This window comes from Protopterus annectens, chromosome 12.part0, assembly GCF_019279795.1.
Source record: "Protopterus annectens isolate FY-2018-M chromosome 12.part0, PAN1.0, whole genome shotgun sequence".
In the NCBI taxonomy this organism is placed as follows: domain Eukaryota; kingdom Metazoa; phylum Chordata; order Ceratodontiformes; family Protopteridae; genus Protopterus; species Protopterus annectens.
Genome location: NC_056746.1, coordinates 257134598 through 257153307, shown reverse-complemented (window position 1 = coordinate 257153307; position 18710 = coordinate 257134598). Strand labels below are relative to the sequence as shown.

The 18710-nt window shown below is 34.9% G+C and overlaps 1 protein-coding gene across 1 annotated transcript in view; it reads right to left on the bottom strand.

Moving 5' to 3' along the window:
* The window catches only part of NLRC3 (NLR family CARD domain containing 3), a 778434-nt gene that overhangs the window by 283562 nt on the left and 476162 nt on the right, over positions 1–18710 (bottom strand). The window contains exon 9 of the mRNA XM_044089322.1: positions 11862–11945. Coding sequence (XP_043945257.1) covers positions 11862–11945 — 84 coding nt within the window. The remainder of the gene's footprint in view (positions 1–11861; positions 11946–18710) is intronic.

Sequence of the window (18710 nt, the reverse complement as noted above, 5' to 3'; positions counted from 1 at the left end):
TCCAAATTAAGGGGAAACCAGTGGAACAGGAAGCAATTGGTCAGGTGCCATATCAAGATAGTTTGGAGCCTTCCACAGGAAACTAGTATAAACATTCACTTAAAGCTAGACAGCAAGGGAAGGAACCATACCTCTCAACCTCTTAGAGCAAGAAATCTGGACAAAGCCATAAATAAAAATGGGACAAAGGTCCAAAAATAGGAGCAATTTTTAAATATTGCTCCTATAAACTTAGAAAGTTTCTAGAATAACAGGTTTTGCATTAGCGTGAATATTCTTTTTTTTTTTTTAAATATTTTTATTCATTTCCAAAAACATGAATGCAGGTTATTTATGACAATGAAGTATTTACAAATTATTTAAAAAAGTAGGCTAAAATCTCTAAACAGATATCAGACATTAAAACCAAAATAAAGTATTTACAAGGTTGTCTATTATTGACATATAATTGACTTTCTATACAATTGTTTCCTGATTATAATCTGCTGCAGTCATTATTCTCCAGTATTTCAGTTACTTTTTGCCATGCTACGTATAATGATGTAGTTCTTTCAGTTCTTCCTTTAATAGTGTTCATTTCCAATTGCGGTACTGCTGACACCATATTCATGAATTGCTTAAAAGTTGGAGAAGCTTTGGATTTCCAGTTTGATGTAATGTTCTTCCTTGCAATAGCTAGGAGAGTCCATAAGATTACATATTTTGTTCTTGGCACACAGTCAGGTACAGGTGCATTAAACAAAATAATAGATTTGGAAATCTGGAATTTATCATTGAATACCATTTGCAGAAAATAATTTATTTTATCCCAATATGGTTTAATCAAATGGCATTCGTAGAACATATGTTGCCAGTCTGCTTTTATTGATAAATCACATCTCCAGCAGCCAATATTTTTCTTAAACATAAGTTCCATTTTATGAGGGGTTACATAAGATCTGTGTATGAATTGCCATGTAAAAAGTCTCCAATGTAATGAAAGTGATGTCTGCTTTGGAGAGAGAGAATAATTAGTTTTTTATCTCTGTCATTTGGCACATGTCCATTAACTGATCTATAATAATTCCATATTTTGTCATTATTATGCATTTTATTTTTGTTTGTTTTATAAATAGATGATAAGTATCCCTTTCCAGTAATGGGTTGATTCGTTAGTAATATTATATGTTCTATAAGGTTAGGAACATTTTGTCTTATTGATGGTTGTATTGTTTCTTGTTTGCTTAATATATACTGTCTTAATTCTTGTACATGTAACCACGAACTATCTTCCATTTTTAATTTCTGTTTAATCTGGTCTATTGTCAGAGGTTTTCCAGAGTTTAGCAATTGATGCCAATATATTAATCCCTTTTCTTTAAGCATGTTGACTACTTCCATATTAAATGTTATTATATTGCCTTGTGTGTACGCTACTGGATATAAAAGAAATGACCATGCTTTAATATCAGTATTGCTATTAATAAGATTTTGGAAAATTTTTAATGTATAAGTAATGTATTTGGAACTTATATTTTTATTCTTATGTATCATCATATATTCCTTCATCAGCCATAGAAAATTGTTTGGCATGAAATCTGTATACTTATTTGCTACTACAAATCCTGATTTTAACCAGATTCTCTCATGAACTAGCTTCCATTTTGATGTATATTTTGTATTTAGCCATAATGATATTGTTTTAATAATGGATGAATGCAAATATATTTCTATGTCTGGTAAACCTATGCCACCTATATCCCAATCATCTAGATGATACTTCATAGCTATCCTTGGTTTTTGGATACCATAGGAATCTTACCATTAAATCATTTAATTGTTTTAGGTGCGATTTAGCTGGTGGCAAAGAACAAGCTTGTATGACATAAAGAATTTTTGGAAATATGATCATTTTAATTATATAAAGCCTTTCTTCCATTGAAAAGAAGAATTTATTCCATCTTTGTATTAGATTTTTAATATTATTTAAGCTCTCTTTATAATTTGTTTCAATTGTAGTATCTAGGTTGTTAGTTATTATAATTCCCAAGTATTTAATTATATTATCGGTAGAGATATATTTATGTTATTTTTTATTTAGATCTTTTTTATTAGTATTTATAAGCAATACATTTGTTTTGTTCTCATTAAATTTAAGACTTGAAAAGTTTTGAATTGAGTCCCATAATGCTTTTAAACTGCTATTATTATTTTTTAAGGTAATTAAAATATCATCAGCAAAAAGTTGAATTTTAAGCTCTAGGCTGTTGTCTAGTTGTATTCCTTCAATATTTTTATCCATACGTATATTATTTGCTAAGGGTTCAATAACTAGCGCAAACAATAACGGAGAAAGAGGGCAGCCTTGTTTTGTGCACTTAGTTATTTTAATAGATTTAGACAGACAAGATCCCAGTTTTATATAAGCCAATGATTTTTCATATAATGATTTTATTAACAAAGTGAAGTTGTTTGAGAAGCCATATTCTTCTAAAACTAACCACAGATAATCCCAGTTCACTGAATCAAATGCGCTATTTATGTCTAAGCTAATAACATTCATTTTGTTTTTTGTGACATTTATATAATCAATTAAGGAAATAATTATTTTATTGTTGTCATAAGTGTTCTTATCTTTTATAAAACCTGTTTGATCCTCCTCTATCAAAAGTGGTAGTAATTGTTTTATTCGAGCAGCATGTATTGCCATAAAAATTTTATAATCTATATTAAGAAGTGAAATGGGTCTGTATGATGAACATTCACTGGGATCTTTATTTTGTTTCAGAATTGGTGATATTAATGTGTACTTCCAAGAAGGAGGAATGTCTTTACCATTTTTAACTGATGTAAAGACATTCAATAACAACAGCAAAGCCTCATTTGATAGTAATTTAAACATTTCTGGGGTGATATTATCTATACCTGGAGCTTTGTTTAATTTTAGCTTATTTACTTCAGCTTTAAGTTCTGTCATTGTTATTTGTTTATCTATTAGTTGTACCTGCTCCTCTAATAACCTAACTTTAACATTGTTTTTGAGAAAAGCTTTCAATACTAAATGTGTTTCTGTTTTCTCATTTTGATTATTAAGTTTATGAAAAAATAGCCTAAAAGCTTCTAGTATTCCTTCTAAATCAGATACTTTCTTTTTGGTTTCTATATTATGTATTTCCTTGATTTGATTTGTTTTAATAATCTTTTTAGTCCTATTTGCTATTCTTCGTTGGTTTTTAGGGTTCATTGAATAGTAACATAGTTTAATTTTTTCTAAGTTGATCATTGTTTTGTGGTGCAGCGTCTCTGAGTATTTTTTATTAGTATCTTCTAGTTCTTTTATTAAGTTGGTGTTTCCATTTTGAATATCAAGCTTTAAATTATCTACTTTTGACTGTAATTCCATTAATTCCTTATTCCACTGTATTTGTTTATTTTTATACCATCCCACCGCTCTTCCATATAGGTATGCTTTCAATGCATCCCACATATATATATTTCAGATACATCTTTTGTAAGATTGATATCTAGGAATGTTTGTGTCTCTTTAATATAAAATTCCTTAAAATCTTTGAGATTTGTTATGTAAGATGGTATTCTTGTTACTGATATCCTTCTCTTGAAACATAAGTCTATCTCAAACGTTATGGTCCGGAAATGGACATGAAATTGTCTTGACTTTATTTAATTTAGAGGTTAAGTCCTTTGTTATGTACACTCTATCTATTCTAGAGTATGTATTATGTCTATGGGAAAAATGTGTAAAAAATAGTGAATCTGGGATAGCATACTCATTTATGTCAACTATATTAAAAGTTTCAACAAACTCAGATAACAACTTTGTTAAAGGTGATCTCTTACGTGTAGTTTTAGTATTTGTGTCAGTTTCTTTTATAATGCAATTGAAATCTCCAGCTATGATTAAATTGCCTTTGGTATATTGTACAATGTCTTCTAAGTGTTGTTTGGCCACTCTAACACCTAGTCCTGGTATCCAATAAATATTCACTAATGTATATATCATTTCATTGATAGATATTGTCACTAGACAAAACATTCCTGAGTTGTCATGGAACGTGTTTATGATTTTAGGCATTAAAGTAGTGTTTTTCCACAAAATTGCTACTCCACTTCGCTTCTGATTATAGGTGGAACTTACTAGTATTGTATAATTTTTATTGTTTATTTTATTTATGTCTTCCTGTGTAAGGTGTGTTTCCTGTAAAATACTAGTTGCGCTTCACATAGCTTTAAATATCTATAAAGACTTCCCTTTTGCAGCTATTATTTAAACCATTTACATTAAGAGATATACATTTTGCAATTGGATTTATATTAGCATTGCTTTTATCCATATTCATATACTCGTAACAATGTGTAGATGTGTGTACATGAAGAGAATGACTTGTTCTTTCTTCTTCCAACAGTATTACAATAGATTATAGACACCCAATAAAAGTAAATTAAAAGATCATAACTGAGAACAATATAAGATAAACAACCACCAAACCCTCCATGAGAAAAACATCTCATCCTTGAATGATCTAATCATTCAAGCGATCTCTAAGTCTGTATTTCAGCATCCTCCCCGCCCCGCCATATGGTAGTTTTATAATGAAAAGTATCTTATATATCTTTTAAGTATACATGTATCTGTCTTTACAGATTACTTAAATACAGTCTTTATCTATTTTTAATATTTTATAAAACACTAAGGCAACACAACTATACATAGATTTAATACTTAACTATTTGGTTTTGTTTAAATTGTAAAGGAAAATCTTTTATTTTAATATATCTTTTGTGTAGCAATAACGGTTATGCATCTTAAAAATAATATGCTTGCTGTCTATCTCCCTTATAGTGTGAGTGGCATTCATAGGTATCAAATTTATTGTAATGGTCTACCTATATATATATATATATATATATATATACATATATATGCATATATATATGCATATACATACATACACACACATATATATATATATATATATATATATACACGCATACATACATACACACATATATGCATACATACATAAAAAAAAAATGTTAAGCATTATATGCATCAGTTAACCATGCCACAAGTTGATTAAATCAGAAAGTATCCGTAACAATGAATATAACGTTACATTTGTATTGTCATTTATCAGTAATCTTATATTTTTTTATTTTATTTATTTATTTAACATTTGTTGACCGGGAAAGTCTGACTAGGTTCCACAGATCCTGTTTTCAGCGGAGGAATTTTCTTTTAATTCAAAAAGTCATATTTTAGTGGTATGAATGCTACTAATTTGTTTTTGGCATTGGTATTATATAGTTTAAGACTATATTTCTTAGAATTTCCTATATATTTATTAGTGCCACTGGCATATTTCATCGCTAGTGTACCACATATGTCATATGTCAAATAGCAACTCATACTCCTTATGATATTACAGGATTTATCTGCAGCGTTATAACTGTAAGGTTGGAAAATATGAGAAGCAAAGTAGGCTTTAAATATGCTATAACACAATTGTTTGGTACTTATTACTGTCAACTCTTCTACATACACAGGAAAAGATAACCTTATATGACCATCAACCATTTTCCTTCATTTTTCTCTTCATCCTTCTATTCTCCATTTTTAATAAATATTTGTTTCTATTGTGGCTTCTTTGAATTTAGTGAGGGTACTCCATATCATATTATAGATAATATACAACGTTCAAACAGAGAACATGCCCAATATAGAGACATATTCTCAACTCAAGTGGTCCACACCATATATTTATAACACTGCAGTCAGAAATATACTAATGAATATGCAATAACTAGCAGCTTTGCAGCATGTGTGTGTCTCTAACAAGTACATACCTATAGGATATTAAAAAGAATAGATAGCACGCTCTTGTTTCATAATTAACAAATGCACACAGCCTGGTATTTACTTTCATAGACAGAAATTAGACCTGTTACTTATATGCATATCAGGTGCCAAAAGCAATATGTTAGTAAATGCCTATGCTATTCAAATCATATTTTAATGCTGATTGATATGAGATGTAGCTGACAATGGCTTTAGCGTTTGTGATGTTATATAATATATATTCAGTATTATAAGTAAAAGTATGTTGCATGTCTATTTGCAATCTAAGGTTCAAGGCTGATCAATTTAGACATACAAGACAATCTCTTTAGCCTTGGTTATATAATGGGAGTTACTGTGTCTCTACACAACCATTCATTTTCAGTGAGGATGTTCAATATTAATATAACTTGCCTTTAATAAAAGCATACTTATAATTCAGCAGTTCTTTCATATATATATATATATATATATATATATATATATATATATATATATAAAACAATATCATAAGCAAGTCTGAGATTTTTTCTTGCTCATTACTGCTTAATGATTGTGCTACTTGAACAATTTAATATTTACAGAGTATCTTGATAATTAAACAGCAACTCCTTTTTACCCTTAAAATGCCTAATAACACATAGCTACATTCATGAACCTTAATTGACTTACTATCCTTAAGGTTGAGTACAATAGCTGCAGTGTGTTTACAAATATGTTATATAGTTCCAGTCAAGGACTTAAATATATTACATTTTTATAAAATTAAGTTGATTTATAGTAATTTACATAGGTGATCTTATCAGAAAAGATTATAGTAAAGTCTGTATGTGTTAACTATTCATACAGTTTCTTCCAAGTGATATACTGATTTTTAAGCTTTGTGTGCTGTTTATGTGTACAATTCAAAATGAATAACAAATATTACAATATAATAAAATGTCATGTATGTGTTGATACCTTCTAAATTCATTAGGTACTTCAGTGTACTTTTAATATTTGTTAAAATTGTAAAAGCACTTTGCCATCTCATAAATAGTGTGCTGGTTACTTTAAGTAGCTTAGGAGCTGACACCACACCCATACTGTCTTGTTTTAGTGCTGACATCACTCATGACTGTTTACTTTCATTTTGTGCTGTTAGAAGGTTTAACACACTGTAATGGATTCTAACTGAAGAACCTTCATTCAGGGGTGGTAAAATAAGAGTTCCCAGCTCGTGACCGTGGCGGGAAGACAAAAACAATGTAAGTGAAGTTTTTAGGGCTTTTTTAAACTGAACACCAGCTCATTAAACTTCTATTAGTTTTCTTAACATTAAGGGCAGATATACAAGCCAAACAGTTGTTTGTTAGTCAAAAAGGCACTTTTAGCATCAAAGAATAGATAATTACTTTTCAAGGCACTTTTTGACAGTTATTACTATCAGTTTTTATATATTATTATGTGTATTAAATACAATTGTAGCATGAATATTCTGAAGGGTATGAAGTCTGAAACACAAACTTCTACCATTATTTTCTAACTTCAGTCTTAAATGATTTGCCACTAATTTGCCAGAAAACCTCAATTTTATGAAAAAATGGACCAAAAATATGAGGCAAATATCTGTATTTTCTGCGAAAATCTGTACAGTTGAGAGGTATGGAAGGAACAGTAGACTGCAGAAACTCTGATGCAGTAAATGTTGAGGAGAGATAGGCCAGTGAGTTCCCATATGACAAAGCAACGGATGACACAGGATGAAACTGAAGATAAGGTGCTACAGGAAGATGCTATAGAACTTTCTATAGAATGCCAGCAGGAAGTGGAAAACAAAGGATGTGCCCACAGTCTGGTAGAAAATGAACTAAGGGAAGAGTTGCTTGATTTAATGGACATAGATAGATATATTAAAATCAATGAATGAAATAGACTGCAGAAAGTCAATAAAACCCCAAAAGTCAGAAGTCTGACAAAACAAATGAACACAGTAATTAGGACTGTCCATAGAGATCCATGCGCTATAACAGAAGTAAACAGGATATATTACTGTGCAGCTAAATTAATAACTGGTAAAGTTCTACCACAACAGCACAGGGTAGTGAGGCAAAGGAAGGGGAGAAATTGAATACCATCATGGAAGTATCGAATAGAGAAAAATATAAAACAATTAAGACAAGAAGTGTCACTGTTGAAGACTATAGAAGAGGGAATAGATCAACAAAAATGCTAAGAAAGATAGATGCGAGAAAAGCAGTGCGCAGTATTAGAACAGACCAGGATCTATCATGCACTATTGCAAATAATAAATTAGAAATTTCAGCACAGGTGAAAAAACTTAGAAGATACACAGATAAATATAAAGGAAAAGTACAAACTAAGCAATTTAGTGATGACCCAAAAAGTTTTATAGAGAATTGGGAAACAAGGTAAAAGGAAATGAACCAAATGCCCCTTTTGGGATGTACCTTACCCAACACCTGCAGCAATTAGAAAGACCCCAAAAGTATCTCACCAAGAGGATCAAGGGTCTCAAACAGATGCCATATGCTGCTCGGTTAAAAAAACTCCAGCTCTGCTCAGTTGCATACCGCCTACTTCGAGGCGATCTATGCCTGACATACAAAGCTATGTCAAATCCAGAATTAATGGACATGCTCCACCTCAGTAAATCTAAATCCCTTAGAGCCACACACTCGAGGGACTTGAACCTCAGCACAGAAGTAAATAGAACTTGCTGGAAGGACAGGTTCATAACCCAGAGGCTCCCTTCGCTCTGGAATAGAATTCCAGTTCATGTGAGGCAGAGCACCTCACTGAATCTCTTCAAGAAGAATCTCGATAAGTGGATGGGGGATCGTAGGTTTGTCCCAGGGATTACTCCTGTGTCACTATTAGACAGAGGCACAGGAAACTAAACCTTAAAAACGGCACAGTATACTCAAATCAAGGGGTGGCGTAAGTCATACAGAATCGGGCTAGGCTTAGAAACAATGGCAGACCAGGAATAAAAATGCAAAGGGAGATATTCAAGGGTGACTGTGTTTCACCATTGCTGTTCTGCCTTGCCCTTAACCCATTAAGCTGTTTACTTAACAGCTTAGGCCACGGCTACAATTTGGCTCCTAGAAAACAACAAAGTCTAAAGACTTCTCATCTTCTATTTGTTTATGATTTAAAACTGTATAGCTCATCAGATGAGGAACTGAAAGCACAGCTGCAGGTTGTCAAAACTTCTTCAAATGATATTAGAATGTCATTTGGTCTTGATAAATGTGCAAAAGCAACCTTTAAAGCAGGAAAACTGCAGCACCAGGAAAACATCAGTTTGGGACAATAATGTAATATAAAAGAACTTGAGCAAGAGGGAGTATATAAATACTTGGGAACTGATGAAAGATCAGTAATAAAACACGGACAAATCCAAGTGAAACTTAGTAAGGAATATTTTAGAAGACTTAAATTAATCCTGAAAACAGCACTGACATCTAGGAACAAAATCCAAACAATAAACCAATTTGCTCTTCCTGTTCTAACTTACAGTTTTGGAGTGATTGATTGGCCCCAAAACATGTTGGATAGATTAAATATTAAAACAAGATGGATGCTTCATGCTCACCAAATGATCTATAAAAATCAGTGCATACCAAGATTATGTATTCCCCGTTCTGACCTCCTTGAAATTGATTACATGTACAGATCTGCAATCATGGGACTCCACACATATCTGCTGACCTCAAGAGATCCAAACTTAGTGAAAGTTTTGAAACATGAGAAGAATAAATCTAAGATGACTTCCCTGCTTAATCTAGCAGAAGCATATCTGCATCAAGCAGGAATGGAAATCAAACCAGAAGTAGATAAAAATCAAATAGCAACTGAATGTGCCAAAAGAACAAAAGAAAGCATATAAGATGAAGGATCAGATGAAAAGGCAAGAAATATGGAAACTGCATAAATATAGCTGCAAGTATAGAAAACTTCAGGAAGAACCTCATGTTGATCAGGAACAAACACAGTAATGGTTAAGGAGAGGTGAATTCAAACCAAGAGATGAAAGGTTAATATTGGCGGCTCAAGATAGTGGGCTATGCACACTCTGGTTACAAAGTCCATTGAATATGTGAGAGAAACAGACAAATGTAGGTTTTGTAAAACCGAACTGGAAAGAGTTGCACACCTTGTTGCTGGTTGTGACATACTAATGGCAGGAGCACTGTATACTGAAAGGCACAATAATGTGGCGAGACTGTTGCAATGGGGATTGGACAAACATTATGGTTTTGAAGTGGCTGAAAAGCACTGGAAACATAAGCCACAAAGCATCATAAAAAATGATGAAATCTACATCACATGGAATCATCCATTGCCAACAATTCAAAAGATAGATGCTAGAAAGCTGGATATAATGGTCCAGGAAAAGAAGACGTGAGTAGCATTGATCATTGAAATTGCCACACCTTGTGACTACAGTGTCCTGTGCACAGAGAGACATAAAGTTATAAAATATCAGGATCTGCAAGCAGAAATAAGAGCAATGTGGAAGAAAGATACCCAAATAGTTCCAATAGTAGTAGGAGCAACGGGTCTTATAAAAAAGAGTCTAAAATCTTATTTAGATACGCTACCAATACATGTAACTCTGTATGAACTGCAGAAGGCGTCATTACTGGGCACATTGCGGGTGCTGCGAAGAGCACTTTTAGCTGACATCAAAGAATGAAAGAATACTAATTTCATGAACTTTAATCATACTTTGACTTAGGAATGGGGTCCATTCCTGTCATTGTATTAGAAATCCAAGGGATTTGGAGAAATTAAAAAAAGTAGGATAAGTTTAGCATGAGGGAGTTTGAAAAGTTGATCATTAATAAATAATGAGAAAAAAGAGGATTGATCCTAGTACTAGCTCTTGAGGCAGCCCACCATAAATAGTTTTTGATTTTGATGGCGCATTTATTCCTAGGTCCTGTTTTTCAGGTAGCCTTTGATCCACATTATAACCTCATTAGAAAATCCAGAGGAAGTTAAATTTTGACATAACATATTGTTATCTAGTATTTCAAAGGCATTTTAAGGCCAATTATCACGGAATATTGTACAATCCATATTTGTTTGTACCTGATTAGTGTACATATAGCTGGCATGCTGTTGTAATCAGAAAACCGTGTTGTTTATCAGTGAGGAGACTGTACTTTAAAATATACTCAGGAATTTGTTGCTCGAGATTTTTCCTATGGGACCTTTGATAGTGGGTATTGGTTGGCATGAATGCATGGTTGAAGAGTTCTCCAGTACATGGAGTACAATCAGCAGATACCATTCCACATAGTATCTCTGTGCTCATAGTTGACCAGTCATTGCTAAATCAGTTTTGCAGGAGTGCTGTGCTGTGTTGTTGCTGCATGGCCATGCATGTTCATGGCAGGTCTACTGCTGAAGTGCTGTGGACAAGACATGAGTGAGTAGAAGCTGACATGCCACTATATCAGTGACATGATAGTGCCTGTCACCACCATCGGGTATGATGTCTGCCCTTAGGTGACTCCACCTCCTTTTTGTAAGATCCTGCAATGCTGAAAGTGGGACTCCCCCACCTTTCTGAATCACATAGGGTATTTATCCACATTAGCAGAAAGGGTATTTACATAATCTCTTTACTAATCGTCCATGTGCTTACTTGGAGACATATATGGTACTGACATTACTACAGATGCCTTGTGTATAGGTTACTGTTAGCCATATTATGGTTCAAATCAGTTGGAAGCCTCATCCTCCCGGCAGAAAACATTCATCTAGCAAACTCATTTATTTTAATGTGAGAATGTAGCTCAAAGTTAAACTTGCTTTTATTCAGATCCATACTATGAAATGCAAAGAAATGAATAAATGAATGCAGTATTCAGCGTCTGAAAACAAAGCTTAGTAAACATTCAATAAATTAACCATTTCAGGTTATTGTCAATCAGATGCATTTGAGGTATAATTAAAAATGTGTGAGTTTAGTACCTTTTTTTACTCACAGTACCTGACTGACACTTACATGAGTTCCAGAAGACTGCTGCTGTATTTAAGTGCTTCAGCAATGCGTTTTGCACCTTCATGTCCAATCAGATTCTTTTGCAGGCTATAAATGAAGGAAAAGAAAGTATCACCATTTAGTCATTAATGAACTAATATTTGTGGGGTGTTAGCAGTTTTGATTGCTGGAAACTTCAGAGTGTTTACATAATTAACTATGCATTATGTTTTCTACCCTGTACCACAGGTATACTGTCCTCATCAGGATTTGTAGAATTGGGGGTATAGTAAAAATCAGGGACTTTTACCTTGCTATAACTATAAAAACCTATTTTGGCATTCAGGATTGCTTTGCCACCATTCACCTGTTGGGACAGGCATAGCAGCAAATTTAATGTATTTGTTATCCAGGTAAGTGAAATGGCCCTTCTCCAAATCATTGTATTCATAACCTAGGCCATAGGGTAAAGGTAAATGCAATGCATGTATGGATATTTTAATATGGCTGGTCAGCTGGCATGTTTTAAGAAGGAGGGACAAATAGGACTAAAATCCTTGGTGACAGTGAACTGTGTAATCTGCCCATAGACAATGACATTGGGTGTAATCTTGAGCATAAAGTCACGAAACAGGGGCTTTCTAGGCCATAATGCTGCCCACATGCAAAAGATTATGTACATGTCCATTTTTGCGGCAGAGTCTCAAGGATTATTTCTCAGATGATTAATGACCCTGGAGCTGGTGCTACTAAGTGTCATGAGGCAGAGTGTGCTGTCCACCCCAGGGAATCGCTAACAGATATATGTTATTAACAGTCTATGATAAATATACCAAACAGTAAATCAGTTCCACATTCAGGGTGTTCATTGACTCTGTTACTGACTTTTAGGAGTTTAGCATAATTTGAGTCAGATTTAGCAGCCATACCTTTAACTGTCCTCCTGTGCAAACAAATGCATAGTTTGTCTAGCTTAATCAGCACACTGAAGAACAAAATAATGTCTGTTCAGTTAATGTCTAGTCATTCTGACATCAGGTTATTTTCTGTGTGTCATAATTTCCAAAATAATTGTACTAACATTACTAGCTTTACTAACTACACCTTCTTATCTCCGAAACACCAGTCATAAAATGTAATCTAGGCAATTATGCCCTTTTTGGTATTAAAATAAAAAAGTGATGTCTTGATCAATTATTTTCAGTAAGTTTTACTTTTTAAAGAATAGCCAGGCAACTTCTGTTGGTGCTGCATCATAGAGGTTTCTGCACCGTGTAAATCCCAGATAATTGGGTCAGATTAGTGTTCTGAGTACTGAAGTAGCAGGCCAGGGAAAGGTGGAAGTGAGTAGTTACCGCTGTTGCAACTACTGAATTGAATATAGAGTCGTATTCAACAAATGCAAAGCCTGAGACATGGTGCAGTGCTTGGTATTTTCACTAGATTTTCCACTCTGTTTTCCCCTTCTTTCATTCTGTAAATTCAGTCACTTCTGTTATCCACTGTACTGTATAATGTACATTTCAAATTACCAATCTTACTTTTTGTGTCTCAAATTGCAGATTACAGAAAATTCTGTTTAACACTATTATTGTAATTGAAAAATGCCTCCAGTTCTTTTGTAACCTAAAATTGTACTTTAATGAGTCGTCATAAGCTTCTCTTCTCTCATCAGCACTACTTAGCAATCTGCCGTTAAACACTTCAAGTTTTTTTTTCCATCAAATAATAAAAAGTGTATTAGAAATCTTCCAAACCTGCAGCATCCTGGCTATTTAATTTCTGCCACAGACATTCTAGTAACCTCTCCTTTATGTCCCCTCATATGCATTTTTCAAAAGCTTAAACTTCAAATTCATGTTTTAAATAGGTTCATAGGAGATTACTAGGCTAATGGCTCAAGAGCCCTTACAAGCCTAAGCAGTTTCCCCCAGATTTTACCCAATTTCCTTTCCCTAGGGGAAAGATAACAAGGGCAAGCAAGTGGGGTTTTGACTATTTTTTACAGACTGCCTATGTCCATAAGGAACATGGTAGTCACCCCAAGACTGAATTTGCGATTTCCCATCCAATAGTCCAGACTGCAGTTGCAGATGGTCAGGGAAGGACTCTACTTCACATGAATAGGAAGCAGAGGGGGCAATCTCTTGAGACATATGTCTGTTTCCCTAGCATGATATATTCATGTCAGAGATCAGGTTTAGATCTTTGGGGTGGGTAACCCTCATGCAGTTAGTTTTGTGAATATGTAACATTTCCATCAGCGTTGGGTCAGAGATTGCCTTGTAGGTCATATACAGATGATCCCTCAGTAATCGGTAGGAAACTGAATACAGTGATTGGTCCACATATGACATGTTGGTTATACCCTGTATTTTTTTTTTTTTTTGTGAGAAACCTCTGTGGACGCTCCAGCTGTTGCAGGTGCCTGGTGAGGTACATGCCAAAGGGTGCATTGTACTTGATTACTGGTCACATAAAGGCTGAGTACAATAGTACTATGACATCCTTAGATCTGGATGCAGTGCCCTTACTTATAAGCTGAACCACATATATATGATTTTCTTATGTATGATTGAACTTACTGAATGTTGAATAAAACACATAGACAAAAATAAGCTCACCCCCTTGCTTCACCTCAGTAATGTGTGCTAACCCCAACCCTGACCTCACTCAAACCCTAACCCCACACTATAACTTAAAAACACCCTTCCAGTAACACTACGACTACATAAGACACACTCAGACACACAATCATGCACAAACACACACTACAAACATAAACTCTAACCCCCACCCTAAGTCTAAAATACACACACTCACATGCAAACACAACACCTATACCCTTACCTAATCCTTACCCAAACCCTAACACTCAAATACACACATACACACTTTAATACCTTCCCAGTCCTCACACACCAGTTTTGAAGAAACAACACTTTGAGATATTCGATGTTCAACTGTCAGAATGTTCAGCAATCTCAACCACCCCCTAGTATATGTTGAAGAAAATAATGTCTGATAAAATGCACAGTTACCATATATTTGTGTGTGTATACATATGTGTGTGTGTGTGTGTGTATATATATATATATATATATATATATATATATATATATATATATATATATATATATATTATATTTATTCACTTTATTGAATGCACATTTGTTAGAAAAGTGTGATAAGGGAATGCTTTGCTAAAAGTGCATAAGTATTCCCAGGGCAAGTAAACACTTGCCCAAAGTGGGGAATTATGCCCTTTCTCCACTGTAGTGTGATCCTGGAGTTGGTATATATAATTAGGGGGATGTGGGCAGCATAGCCCCCCACATCAGGGAAGTGTGGGTGGCATAGCCCCCCACCTAGGTCAGTTTTAGATAGTGCAATGTGTTTTGAGGCTATGTTGGGCAACTGTTTACTTGCCTTGAGAATACTTACGTGGTTCAGTATTTTCAGTTTTGTCATTCATGCCATGATATTCTTGTCTTTGGTATTGTGGAATTTCGGTATTTAGTAGTAAATTCATATATATATATGGGTATTGACAAGTGGTCAACAATTCTAATTGTCAAACAGAAAAAAAAAGCAAGTATAGCTGATCACGTGTAATGCAAGTATGTGGGGGCTTCTTGAAAAATAAAAATCATACACATCTTCAAGTACTTTTAGAAATATTATCTTAGCATTAAATCTAAAGACACAACAATTCTACTGTATGGAATAAATATTGAGTGATTCTAGAATTTGCACAGTTGGAGCAAGCTGTGGAGACAGACATCTAACTGCATTCATTTTTCAAAGTTTCTCTGTAAACTCTTTTTGTTATATAATAATCATCCTTATATTACCCCACAATGCTTTTAGCTTGCTTCCACTCCTTTAATGGCAACTGTACAGCTTGCAGACCTACTGAGGCTGAAATATAAATTTATTTTGGAATTGTATATGTGCTTCTCCACTATGGAGTTAAATTTCTGTAAAACTAAAAAAATCTTCATTTGATGTTGAACTTTTATGGAAGCATGTCATCATTTTTAAGATGATATTTCCAGAAAAAACTGATCTATGACTATGATTTTCTAGTTAAATATTATGTAGTAACTTGCCAAATAAATTTACAAGAAATCTCTAAGGTATATTTTATGAGTGTGATAAGGGAGCATGTCAGTATTTTAAAGTTCCTTAATAAGTTTAACATTGTTTTCAGAATAAAAATTAAACTAAATAATTTGCAGAGTTTTACTTTATTTGGATATTTGAATTTACTCCTAATGCTAATCTACTTTTAAATTATTTTTTATTTTCTGTTATTTGAATTCTCTCCTTATTTATTAGCCTGTTATGACTGCATTTCTGTCAATTTGTGGATTTGAGGAGAACTGTTAAAAATATTACGGAATTGGGATAGTTGAGTCCCCGGAGGTTATCAGCTTTAACAGATAATTCTGCAAAAAAGGGAGAGATGCTGTTGTATTTTATTCTCTGTTGAAAGTAATAACTGCCAGAAGTGACCAAAGAGGGGTCAGTGGCAAGGACTTCATAGGTATTAGCACTGACCAGGGACTCAAAGAGAATAGTAACACTCTCACAGGTGCTACAAAATGTAAGGGCCAACAGCATGAGGAGGGGAAGAGTTAAAAACATCAGCTGCTGAGGGGAGTATGTTAGGAGCAGGAGAATGAAATACTTCATGGGTGAGCAACAGCGTAGGAGAATGAGGAGCTTTTCAGCTGGGATAAACTTTTTCTCTATCTCTGTGGAAATATTGTAAAACAGGAGCTAGAAAGTACGTGGCTGTGTCTTTATGTTCACAAAAAAAGGGGCAACGAATGCAAACATTTTTAAGGAAAATGAGAGAAAAAGCAAAAGATGGCAGCAAGTGAGGAAGGCAGTAAGTACAAAAGTCAGAGGAACCTAAGGAAGTTGAAGTTTACTAGATAAACAGAAGGAGATGCTAGAGCAAGACAACATGAGTACAGTAGGAAGGGGCAGAGAGGTGATGATGTGGCCGCTCAGGGGGATGGAAAATTGTGGCCTGGGAATGGAACTAATTAAAATCACTCAGGAGGAAAGAAAACGTGGGAAAAAGGAGGAAGAACATTAGAGTTGCTATACTCATGCATGAAAGATGTGTAAAAGATGAAAAGCAATATATTAAAGGAGTGGCTTAGAGGTTTGACCAATTTAGAAGAAAGCTACTAAAAATAACCAGAGCATATCATAACCTTAGGACTGTCTGACAAAGCAGGAATGACTGAAACAGTGTGAACAAAAGAGCGAGAGAGAAAAGGAAAGAAGGTAAAGTGGTACTCAGCAATGCCAGAAGCCTAGGAGGGAAGTGGCTGAGTTGGAGGCTTTAACAGTTGATAGAGTGAGAGAGAGAGAGAGAGAGAGAGAGAGAGAGAGAGAGAGAGAGCACAAGGTATAACTAACTTACTGGAAAATATTAAGATACAACCACAGCCTAATACTGGGTGATTTAAACTACCCTGACATTAACTGGCAAAACTACTCGTGTACCAACACCTTTGCCCAACGGTTCTTGGAATTCATAAATTCCAATTCCCTGGATCAACTAATCCATAGTCCCATCAGGGGCTCCAATATCCTAGACCTGGTCATTACCAACATGGGAAATCGATGCTCCACACCTATGGTCACCCCCTTGTTGTCAGGTCTGACTATAAGCTAATCACCCTTGACATCCACATCCCTCCCCACCGCCCAGTAAGGAAACCTCCTCAAAAACCTTCTCCAAAGCCAACTTCGTGCTACTCAAATCAGAAGTGACAAACTTCATGACACCCATGCAGACGGGAACTGAAAGTTTGACTGCTGAATCCTACACTAAGGCACTGTACGAGCACATCCACTCGTGCATGAATCGTGCCAACCCAAATAGAACCAAGATGCTCTCCTCCATAAAAGGAAGCCAATGTGGTGGTCCCCTGCCATAAACAAACTTTACAACAAAAGGAAGGAACTGTTGCAGAAAAGAGGAAAATCCCAGGATACAAAAAACTCCCTTACCAGCTTTAGTAAGAAGCTGAGATCCCTCATAAAATCCTCCAAAGCTAGTTACGAAAATTAAATTATGAAAGATTCCAAAGGCAACCACAAGGCATTCTATAGCTATGTCAAGAATCTAAATGGCAATGCTTAGATCTGCTCTGAGCTACAACAGAATGGCATTAAATATACTGATCCCAAGGATATTGCCAATATCTTGGCAGATCAATTCAGTGCTAACTTCACTCCCCTCTCACCCCCTAAAGGGCCCATCTCAATACCGAAAGATTGCCAAATTCCAGTAATAACAGCCACACAGGTAAAAAATGCACTCTCCAAAGCTAAGAATACAGCATCCATGGGACCAGATGTCATCACGGGCTGTGTACTACATGAACTACAAAATGAACTGGCACCTCACCTAAGTGTCATGTTTAATCATAGCCTCACCTCAGGCTTCGTGCCCACTGAGTGGTGCACAGCTATAGTTATCCTACTCCACAAGGGAGGATCCACCTTGGATCCTGGGAACTACCACCCCATCAGTCTGACGAGCCTGATCTGCAAGGCCATGGAACGTATTATCATGGAACTTATAAATAAAGACATTGGCAAACTTCAAACACTGGACCCCACCCAGTTTGGGTTTGTGAAGGGACAATCTTGTCTCCCGAACCTGATTGACTTCTTCGAATCAGTCTCCAGAGCTGTGGACAAGGGTAAGGCAGTCCACACAGCCTATCTGGACCTCGCCAAGACCTTCAACACCATCCCCCACTCTGGAATCATAGATAAACTTACTAAGCTGGGTATTAATCCCTGTGTCACTCGATGGGTTGCCAACTGGCTTACTGACAG